This window comes from Lolium perenne, chromosome 1 (genome assembly GCF_019359855.2).
Source record: "Lolium perenne isolate Kyuss_39 chromosome 1, Kyuss_2.0, whole genome shotgun sequence".
Lineage (NCBI taxonomy): Eukaryota > Viridiplantae > Streptophyta > Magnoliopsida > Poales > Poaceae > Lolium > Lolium perenne.
Genome location: NC_067244.2, coordinates 151,264,096 through 151,275,372, shown reverse-complemented (window position 1 = coordinate 151,275,372; position 11,277 = coordinate 151,264,096). Strand labels below are relative to the sequence as shown.

At 47.4% G+C, this 11,277-nt stretch overlaps 1 protein-coding gene and 2 pseudogenes across 1 annotated transcript; all 3 read right to left on the bottom strand.

Annotated features, from left to right (window-relative positions):
• Positions 1-565: 565 nt before the first annotated feature.
• LOC139829966 (pentatricopeptide repeat-containing protein At3g02330, mitochondrial-like) lies at positions 566-2,043 on the bottom strand (annotated as a pseudogene).
• Positions 2,044-2,064: 21 nt separating this feature from the next.
• LOC127334445 (pentatricopeptide repeat-containing protein At3g02330, mitochondrial-like) lies at positions 2,065-3,744 on the bottom strand (annotated as a pseudogene).
• A 1,409-nt stretch (positions 3,745-5,153) lies between these two features.
• LOC127300165 (uncharacterized) lies at positions 5,154-7,693 on the bottom strand. The gene is made up of 2 exons (XM_051330275.2): positions 7,307-7,693; positions 5,154-5,476 (listed from the first exon to the last, which is right to left on the bottom strand). Exons 1-2 carry the CDS (start codon positions 7,628-7,630, stop codon positions 5,300-5,302), a joined length of 501 nt encoding a protein of 166 aa, XP_051186235.1. The 5' UTR covers positions 7,631-7,693; the 3' UTR covers positions 5,154-5,299.
• Positions 7,694-11,277: the final 3,584 nt, after the last annotated feature.

The window sequence follows — 11,277 nt, the reverse complement described above, 5'->3', positions numbered from 1 at the left end:
TGCCCTCAGATAAAAAAGAGTATCTATAATCTAAACCAGATAAAAATACCTCTCTTGGTTACATTTAGGACTGGATATCCTTGCGTTGGAGCATTGCATCTTCTGGACAGCAGTTGAACAACTGAACTTGAATTCACTTGTTATAATCCCATACTATCCTCGAACATCTGCTGTACAAGCATATCACATACTATCCTCAGATTCAGCTTTAGAGAAACTGTCTGTCCAATGAGATCTCTCAATCTAATAAGAAAGCTGATATTTTTCCACTCGTGGGGAGGAAGCAAACTGTAATTGTGCAGACAGGAAAACAGGTTACATTTGCACTTACTGTTCTGCAACCTTCGGTTAAGTGCCTTTTACACCAGTATAAATGGTGGCAAAAATCATAATTGCCAAGTCTGTCATTATATAATATCATACAGTCTGACGTCCTTTCATACCAAAAGTTTGTCAATTTTATACACTCTTTAGATCAACAAGGCCATGCCTAAAGGACAGCGATATGCCAGGGAAAACGTCGGCATCAAACATTTGATGAGATGGAACTCCAATGGAGAAGATATTAGCCACCAACTATTCCAACTGATCTCCCCTCTTCAGCAACCTCAGCAAAAGAAGCCAAATAAGGCTCATATTCAGACAGTTTCATCTCATCAAATAATTCAACATGTCATACAGCCTGCTCGATCTCAGATGGACGTTATATACTACAAGGGAACCATGCATCTCACTCTGCACCTCAATCCAGCTACAGCCAGGTTCCTCTTATGCCCTTCTTGTCCTAGAAATATCAACCCATTCCCCTGATTCTACGTATACATTTTACAGAAGAATGTAAACTGGAGAATCCTCATGATCTAGTAGTTCACCATTATTGGCAGAAATTTTAGCCACCTCAACATCTCGATGGATCTTTCAAGCACTTAAAAGAGTCTTCCAAATGACTACACATCAGCTTCAAAAGGCATGGTGCCTATAAACTTCAGAGCTTCCTGCAGTCCCTTTGACTGTCCTAGTATATCAACCATGCAAGCAAAGTGCTCCAGTTGTGTGGTTCCAATTTGTAGCGGGTGGTCATCTGATGGAAGTAACAGCATCTATCATCCAGCAACACAACATGGCTGCAAACCAAAATACAACAACGAAAGTTGCATGGCTTGGAACCACATTTTCTTTTTTGCATCCTATCGAACATCAGGAGTGCTTCTGCTCCTTGGCCATGCAGCGGGTATGCACATATCATAGTATTCCATTGCACAAAATCCAGTTCAGCGCCTTCTCAAGCATTATCACTGAGTCTTGCATGTACCCACACTTGGCGTACATATCTATAAGAGTACAAGATATATACTAATCTACCAGCATTTCTTGCTTGATTATCTGACCATGGAGCTGTTTCCGATCTCAATGGTAGCTAGGTTAGCACACGTATCAAGAACACTGGCATACGTGAAATGATTAGGCTTTAGTTCCATATCTAACATCTGTGAGAAGAATTTCAGGGCATCCTCACTCTGTTTGTTCACTGAAAATCCTGACATGATGCCATTTCATGAAACAAGTTCTTGCCTCTCAATTCTGTCATGAAGTTTCACAGCATCTTTCATCATACCACACTTGCAGTACATGTGTAAACAACGGTGCTAGCTACAAATGCATCTGAACTGTCATGAACCAGCAGCCTGAACTCCAAAGATTGTAAAGCTGCACAATCCTTAAGCACGCTGCCATGTGTGAAATCATCTGGTTCCATGACAAAGTGCAACATTTCATTTAAATGAACTACAGTCTCCTCATAGTGTCCATTTTGCTTAAAAGCAGCAACAATAGCATTCCAAGTGTCGTTGCCTATTCGACGATATCTCGGAGGAGGGATCCTCACAAGGGGGAGATGAAGTAGGGGCCATTGGGCGGAGAGTCCTCGGGACAGTGGTACGTGATTTACCCAGTTTCAGAACACCTGCACGATGATGCCTACTGCTGCTTGTCTGGAATTATTTGGTCGCTTTCGCGTTGTTACAATGAGTTGTGGTTGTCCATCTAGGGCTCCCAGGATCCGGCTTATAAAGACGCCCGGATCTCTGCACAAGCACTGAAAATCCCTGACAAGCTGACTGCGTGAAAACCAATGCCTGACCTGGTCATAAACTGAAACAGTTACATGCCCCTCATTTGCTAGCCAATAATGCTACGTTTACGGGATTTTTCCTACGGGGAAGTTCTACGGGATGAGCTGGAGGAAACTGGCTGGTGCATATCTTTCCACCTCGCGTGATTTCAGCAACTGTAATCAATCACAGATTTCCACGTCGCCCCGTAACAGAGATCCCGTAAGAAAATTCCCGTAGGTCTAGCATTGTTGTTTGCTAGCCCCGTGCACACAAGCCCAACCATCATGGCATTGTACGTCTCCACTGTATGGCTGAGCAAGCCAAAGAATGCGCTTTTAGCGTCCACCTGACAATGGCTGTCCCAACAATACGGTCAGTATCAGACATGGCATTGCTGCACAGGATCTAAAGACGCTGGCATAAGCTGGCTGGCTCACCCCCATCCCTGACCTCTGTATCTCTATGAACAGGTCCAATCCACCACGTGTATACTACTGATCATTTGGAACACATTCAGAAATAGTTGCACCCCACGAGAGCCAGTTCTTCTCGGTCATCCCAGAAAAGAAGAAGAATGCGTCCTCCAAACTGCTGCACTTGCCATACATGTCCACTAGAGCACCCCCAGTTCGCACATCATTCCCTAACCCTGTCTTCACCATAGTTGCCAGCGAACTGGATCGCCTGGATCGAGGAACGGGATCGGGGAACGAGGTTCGACATGCCATCGAACAAGGATCGGTCAGGGGTACACATCTTTGGTACACCAAATTGGATCGTGGATCGCGATCCATCTTGGTTTGGGTCGATGATCCCAGATCGATTGAGTGGGTCGTGATCTGGTTTGTTTGGGCGACCGGAAAATTTACACGAAGAAAACACAACTAACAGGATTCTGTTCATGCGAAGAGCGAGATGGAAAGCCAGACGGCCTGTGAGCCCAGCCGCTAGAGGCCCAGCTCGTGGGAGGGGCTGTCAATCTCCTGCCGGCTCACGCGAACAGGATCGCGACCCGTCGATGAATCGCGCTGATCCACTCGCGTTCCCGACCCTCGATCCGGGTCGATCGACCCGGGGTCGCGGAACGTGCCTCCGTTCCCGAACCCTGCAACTATGGTCTTCACCGCCAATGCATGGATTTGAACATCGAGTGCCAAGTCTCCAACACACCACGTGACTTCAGAAGGACAGCAAAAGTTGTCCGGTCGGAGGCAACACCAGAGCAAGCCATCTCCAAGGATAGGGCCAGCGACTCCCAGTGCAGGCCGCGCTGGCAATAGGTCGAGATGAGAGCGTTCCATGACACAGCATCCGGGTTTGGCATCGCATCAAACAGTGATATCGCGGCCGTGATGTCCCAGAATGCGAGTACGCAGTGGGCAATGAGCATGGTGTTCCGCGAGACGGTATCTCTGCAGGTCAGCTCGTCGAACGCCCTCCGGGCATAGACTCAGCATGCAGTTCAAGAGGAAGGGTACCGGACGACGGGACGAACCAGGACGCAAGCAAGCATGCGCGCGTGCACGACGCGACCTGCGGTGCGGCGGCCGAGGGCCGGTGGGCGCACAGCTTGAAGAGGTGGGTGAACATGGAGTTGGCCAGAGCCGCCAAAGAAAGGTTCCCGTGACATCGAGGCTCCACGATAACCGCAGCTGGGGCATGCGCCCATCCGTGCGCCCGCTCACATGCAACGATTTGGCAGCGTTTTCCTCTACTAGAGATATTCCTTTCAAGAAAAAGATAAGTGAATACGGATTATCATAGGACATTAGGACTTCTTCCGTATTTGTCGAGTCAACAACGACAAGCATGCGTCGGCCGGCCGGCCGGCGGCTCCCTTGCAGACGGAAGGAGGAGCCGATCACCTGAGCCAAAAGCGGCTAGCACCGCGTCTGTAAACTGTGCTCCGGCGGCCGGAGGAACATGGGTATCACGCAAATCCACGAGTAGAGGCGAACAATCGCGAGCTAGCTAAAAATCGAACCAATCAGATCTTATACTCGACCTCAATTCTGTATGGTAATCGCATGGACAATCATGCGACACACTAGGACTAATTACTAGAGATTACACCAATATAAACGTGAATTCCTTGAACTTGCTGAAATTCACAACTCTGACTTCTTTCCTCTTCTTTTTTGACTAGAAGGATACCCCACGCGTTGCAGCGGAAATCTTCAAAAAAATTATATTGTTTAAATGAAATAGTATAATATATATGTAATATGAATTGTCTGTAGAAGTATGCAATATTCAATTGGCCAAAATAGTTGAGATGCTAAATTTAATTCACATTATTTTTTATATTTGATGGCTATAAATTAGCTATGTGGACATTTTAATCAAAAAATGGTGACATAGATAGCTTGCATGCAAGATGTTAGTGGGGATGACATGGATATTTGATTGGCTAATGGAATAGATGATGCGGATGACCTGCATGTAGAGATAGTGTGGTTTTGCTTTATAAAAAGTATAGATATATGTTGGGGGACTAGCTAATGGAGGTTTAAGTCTCCACGATATTGAGAGACTTGCTTGGCGTTCTGGGCTTCGTAGCAGTGGTGTGAAAGTGGGGGCGGCAGCATAGGTGAAGTTTAGTGTCTTACCTTTTAGGGTGAGAATCCAAGATCTAGCTTTAACTGGTTGTGCCTGACAATGACCTTGTTAGAGGCATTGTTTTGAGAGCGAGGACTGTCTTCAGGGTGAAAACCTAAGATCTTTGGTCGGACGACGATGGCGTTGGTGCACCGTTCGCTTTTCTTGGAGGCGTCGCTTTTTGAGAGTCTGTATTTCAAGTGTTATCTTGGTGGTGGATATATTGTTGTTGGTAGGTCTGGGATGCTGTAGCGAGACTTTTTTTCTTAGTTTTCTTTTCTCTTTTTTAGCTGTGTGCATCCGTACTGCTATTAGGGTGTTGCGTTGTTGCATAGACTGGGTGTAATTGGTATCTTTTGATATTACTATATTTTGTTTATAAAAAAATGTTGGAGAATGTATTTATATTTCTAGAAAATGTGATACTAACAAATATAGACATCATACTCCACCTGGGTGTTACATGGTGAACCTGAAATGATATACGGCATAGTAGTAGTGTTCAACTAATTATCAGTATGAATCATCTTACGTGTAGTGGTACTAGAATACTTTCTTCCTGAAGTATGACAAATGCAGAACTGAATCTAGACCATCTTCTTCTGAGCTGACGGTGCCAGTGACATAGCAGCAGTTAACGGCGCTGAGCATGAACACAGGCCACGCAAAACTGCCGTTACAGCAAACACGGCGAATGGAACATACAGCTGAAGCAGCCTCGGCGTTGCTTTTCCTGAGATAAGCATTTCCCCAAGTATCGCAGACTGAAAGAGTTGAAGGCACTATTAGAAACGATTCAATAAGAAGCTTCTGTGGAAAGAACAAGGAGTTATGGGTTAGCTATCGCAAGAGTGATACAACGTAGGCCAGTCACTGAAGTTGATGATACTGGAGCTCACTTAGCAATCTTGGCAGTTGACACTGAGATGCGGGTAAGGGGAGAAGAGGTAATGAACTTGAGGATAGAAGATTTGATTGCTACTTCTTTGGTAAAATTTCAGGCATTGTTGACACCTCACCCCGGAGTTATTTTTGCAATTGGGTTCTAATTCTTTTTCAGTTTATTGTTTTTTCTTCAGAACACCCTTTACCGCATCCTATTAGAGATTTAAACGGACCGGGGATCGTCTAAACAGCAATAAATTTAAACGCACCGCCCCCAACTAAGCGCAACTAATTTCCACCACCAAGACAGCGCAACAATCAATCAAGATGATATTATGAAAGCTTAAAAAAGAAGATGTGTGCTAAACGGGGAAAGGAATAGGAAAATGATTGTGTTCCCCAGGGGACGGAACGTTTGCATCCTCCATCTTCGCAGCGCGCCGCGTGTCCCACTAGGGCCCACCGTTTCTCTTATCCTCACGCGTGCACCTTCCTCCTCCACTCGTTCTTATTCCAGGGAGTCAATTACTTTTTCTCTCTCCAGCTCTCGGCCCGCACTACCAAGCCGCCGCCGCTGGTTGGCCACCGCTTCACGCACCACTGTTGGTTGCCGCGACCAGCGCCGCCATCCTCGCCCGCGCGGACGGCCCCCAACCTTTCGCGCGCCACCGGCCCGTAGTCGAGCGCCGCCGCTGCTAGATGGCCGCCGCCGCCGCCTGCAGCGACCCATGGTCGGCCACCGCGACCAGCGCCGCCTTCCTCGCCCGCGCGGACATCCCCCAAGCTTTCGCGTGCCACCCGCCAAGCCGGCGATCTTCTTCACCACGGCCGATGGGCCACCTTCTTCCCCATGGATGAGGGAGGCCTTCTTCCCCCAGCCGCCGCCTCACCCTCCAACCACCGCCCCTATTTCATCCAGATGGGTCGCAGCGTCGGGCACCAGGAGTCGATTACGCGTCGACGGAAGATCCCCGCGCCGCCCAGGGCCACCATGGCGGACCAGAGATTTTGGTGCAGCTACCGGCGGATTCCAACTTTGCTACCTTTAGGTCTCTGGCGTTGCAACCGACGGAGGCTAGCTTTGCTACCTTAGATCTCTGGTGTTGCTACCGGCGGAGGGTGGCTTTCTTCTACTGCCGAAAGCATGCTTTGCTATCTTAGACGTTAGGCGTTGCTACTGCCGACAAAGTTGCTGCAACTTGGATGGCGTTGCTATTGGCTGCAGGACGGTGTCCTCATTCTATAGTTTTGCAACAAATGAATAACTTTTTTGCTACTTTTTGCGTGTGGTTTTGCTACATTTGCATGATATGTTTGCTACGTAGTTTTTGTTGAGGTCTCCAGTGAGTTCTTGGGCTAGTTTGGCGTCAATATCTCAGATGATATTTATTTTTGCTACAATAGCACATTTTTTTGTTACACGCTCTCCGGCGAGTCTCCGGTGGTCTCTCCAGCGAGCTCAGCCTATTTCTTTTATTTCATAGCTGAATCATTTTTTGCTACATGCAATTGCTCTCGGGTTGTTAATTTTGCTGCTGGAGATGTTCTTTTGCTACATGCAAATCTAACCGTACATGATGTCGATCCGACGGCTGGGAACCCAAGGGCTGAAAAATCAAATCCCCCGGGGCCGCCCAGCACTGTCCAAAGGAATAACACTTCCTACGGATCTTGAAACAAGCAGCAAGCGCAAATGCAAAGATGCGTACCAAATAGGTGATCATATAGACACCTGCCATGAGGGAGGTGGTGGCCGACCAGGGGCGGCGCGCGATGATGCCGTAGAGATTGGCAACGCAGACCGGCCAGAGGAAGGCCAGGTCGAGCCAGACGAGGCCGATGAAGAAAGGCGGCGGGTCGGCGACGAGGTAGTGGTCGAACTCGGCGATGAACCACTGGTGGATGCCCACGAGCGGCGCCAGGTAGAGGCGGCGCGGGAGGACGATCTGCGAGTCGAACAGCGGCGGCGCGACCGCCATGATCAGCGAGAAGAGCGCAACTATGCCGTCCACCGCTGCCGAGACGGTGCCCATTGGTTGCGGTGCGCGGCCCGTGAGTTGCTAAGCTTGATTTGTTGGAGGGCGGAGGCGGAGGAAGTGGACCTGCTCTCTTTCGTTTCTTCTTTTACAGTTCGCTGCTCTGTTTCTTGACGTGTTCGATAAAAACTGTTTCTCCGCGCGAGGTTGACATGGCATGCCAACACGCGGCCATGCTTCCTTCCTTCGTCTAGCCGTACGAACGAACAGTGAGTTTTCTCTCCGAAAATCAACATGGGCGGTGTCTGTTAAGGCATCTGTTCAACCTATTCCGATCACCTAAAGTGATTGGTTGCGTCTTCTACTCTACTCTTCTTAGACCAGCTTAAGAAAGAAAATCGGCCGAATAGAGCTGCCTGTCCGCTTGCGTTCGGTAGCCGAGTGGACCGACCCATTTTTTATGCCGACAAAGGTAGTTAATCTCTTCTCTACTATAATAAGTTACGGATTGGTGGTGTTGGTAGATCAAAAAAACGGAACAAATTTTCGTCCGTAAAAGAAAACCGTCCGTCCCCTTCTTGGTTTCCCTGGTTCCTTTCCCGGATTGATCCCCGCCCTGCCCAGTTAAGATTTCGTAGGTCTGGTGTTAAACATAGAAACAAAAAAGCTACGTAACCTGATCGGGTTCGAGTCCAATTGGAGTACATGCTCCAGTCATGCTTTGCAATTGGCATTAGAGACGTGTTTTTTCCTGGCCGAATGGAGGACGACGCACGGAACGCAACTTCCAGCCGCAGCTCGAGCTCGACCTCGGGCTCGGCGGCCGCTAGAAGGTTTCCATGGATGTCGCCGGTGTTTTCCGGCCTTTAGGACGGGCTTGTGTTGCCGTGGGGTGGTGGACTGGTGGTGACTGGTGACAGGGGTGAGACGACTTCACTGGCCTCGACCTCTCCTGCTCACCGGTGCTGCGATGGGTTTCAGGCTGCTATTTCAGAAGGACTCCATCGGCCTATCGCCTATGATATAGGGTGGCTCGATCTTCTCAGTAAGCAACGGTGGTGATGATGATCACGGGGTGATAGCAGCGGAGGAACACGACGATGTAGTGGATGATAACTTGTATGACGCAACGAGATCTCTCGATTGGTCCATGTCGCCAATGCAACAGCTCTCAACCCTGCAAGATATTCGCAACTCCACACACTTGCGCACGTAGTCGCCAACCACGAAGCGGTAAGTTGCAACCGTCTAATTCCCAATGGAACAGCAGATCACACAAGACTTTAACAGGATCTACACAATATCAAGCAATATGGTGTAGGGAATTCAATAGTTTTGCAGAGCAAACAACTAAGAACTAGGGTTTATCTTAAACATGTTCTAAAGCAGCTAGGGGGGCGTCCTATGGACTTATATAGGCGTCCAGGATGACTTCTGGTCGAAAAACTACGAGAATATCCGACCCAGAATAGATCTGGTCGAGACAGACTCGGACACTACCGGTCGACCGGGCCAGGGACCGGCCGGTCCGGTCTGGACCGGGCCAGGGACCGGATGACGACCGGGTGGTGGGACGTGTGGCTTAGTACCCCGCCCGGTTGCAGTCAGCGGAACGCCCGGTTGGCGCCGGGCCGAATCCGGCCTGCCGCCCGGTTGGACCGGGCCAGGGATCGGGCGCGCCGGCGTGGCGGCCGGTCTGACCGGTTGCTGGGTGCGGTGACCCAGCGTACCACTGCATGGTGTAGTACACAAGTCGTTGACATAACACAAGTGAAACACCGTTCCACTCATATTACATCCCTTAGAGTGGTACAACAGAAACATATGCGAGTCCAAGGTATGTCTATAGAAGGATACACAATCTGTTTACATAAGATCAACACAACCTCCTACTTTACAGTGAGGTAAAACTTCAAATAAAGCTCCAGAAGAACGACTCGTAGTCTATCTTATAGCTAACTCAAGTTTAAGAGCTAATTGGCTTGCTATAGAAATCTAGCTACTTAGGTGCTAGGATTAGGGAAATGTTCCCTTCTATTAATAGTCTAAGTTTCCACTCTAGCTGATGCAAAAGTTGACTCCATTGACTTCTTTGATTGGATTCTTTATCTTGTTGCAGTTGACTCCTTTGTCTTCGAGTTCCACGGTAGTTTCTCCTTCGGTGCCTTGCTCTAAGAAGGGGGTTCAAACGAGATAGAATGAGTACGAGCGTACTCAGCAAGTTCATATTAGGAAATAGGTGTATCATGCACTAGCTACAGCCATAGACCAGAAAGTCATAGGCCAATGCAAGTTTTCATAAACATTTCTTCAAAAGGTTTATTTTATTCTGAAAACTATGCCCGCCAGTCTTCACAGGTTGACTAGAACTTCGTGGAGTTCCTTTCCTGCCGCGTTCGCAGTTCCCTTCCCGGAACAGGGAGTGACAGTCACAATTCTTGATACCCTCTGCAGAGGTGCGTTACTTTACCCCACAAGAGATCTTAACTTTGTTGCCGGCCGAGAGTATGTCCCCGTCCACACTTCCTTTGGTGTGAGGCCCAGCATAAGATCCAAGCCAATCACTGCCTTCTCCGCGACCCTGCAAACCCACCCTTTTGTCCAACCGTACACCTCCAGTAGACTTCCCCCGATAATACGGCTTTAATCATGGTGTACTCCGGACAATCCATCATAGATCGTAGAGCTTATCATCACTAATGGATGGGGATTTAAAAGGCTATCCCAACCTATTGCGGCAGTGCCTCCAGCACCCCACCAGCTCTCCGATCCGTTGGCGTGCAGAAGGGAAAAGATACAGCTGACTTCCCCAGAGCCATTATAGATCTTATGGATAACGCGATATGTACGGCGCTAGAATCACTGGACGGCATTGGTCATTTAATCCTAGGGTGATATAACCCATTGCAATGGAACCTCCACCATATCAACACATACCATGGTTCCATTGCCCACCACATAGTCATATTCATAATTGTAAAATAATATTTGCTTTTCAATGCATGAGTGATAAGTACAGTACTTTGCATATAGTTTGATAAAAATAATCAAATGACATGAGCAAGCGATGAACTTGCCTTTCTTGACTGCAAGATTATGCAGGCAAAAGCTTCGATACGTGATAACTCCAAATTCTGAAATACCATCATCGTCCAGTAAGGACAATGTTTAAAGAACTGGCAAAGATGCTATAATGCATAGTATGAGATGCAATCGTCCCGAGCGTAACCTAACCTCGATGATTTAAGATATGTGAGTTGTAAAGATTTCTTTAGGGTTAGTTGCACTTTTAGAATGGTTCTCAAACAAGGTTCTTATTAGGGTTTGGTTATATTAGCATCATAATCAAGTGATATAAGACATCATAACAATCATATACATAAAGAATAGTAGTGGAATAATATGTGAAGAACAGTTGTCAATTTTAAGTTCTACAGGACATGGTTGATGATTACTTATATTATACTTCAAAAGAATAACTTTTGAAGAATATGCTGTTTAAGAAATAATGAGTATTTCAAAGAAGGATTAAGCTTCTAAGGTTTGATTGACATTTGTACTTCAAAAGAATAACTTTTGAAGAACAGGTTAAATAAGAATATGAACTACTATACATAGGAGCTATTGCTTTCTATGGTTTACTATTGGATTCAATTAAGTTTATTATTGGTTCATTTAGTTTCATTAATAGGAACTGGTTGGTT

Coding starts and splice junctions, on each gene's coding strand:
- LOC127300165 (XM_051330275.2), bottom strand. CDS start 7,630: ATGGGCACCGTCTCGGCAGCGGTGGACGGCATAGTTGCGCTCTTCTCG. Junction 5,477..7,306: donor TCTATATGATCACCTATTTG/GTACGCATCTTT, acceptor CAACTCTTTCAG/TCTGCGATACTTGGGGAAAT.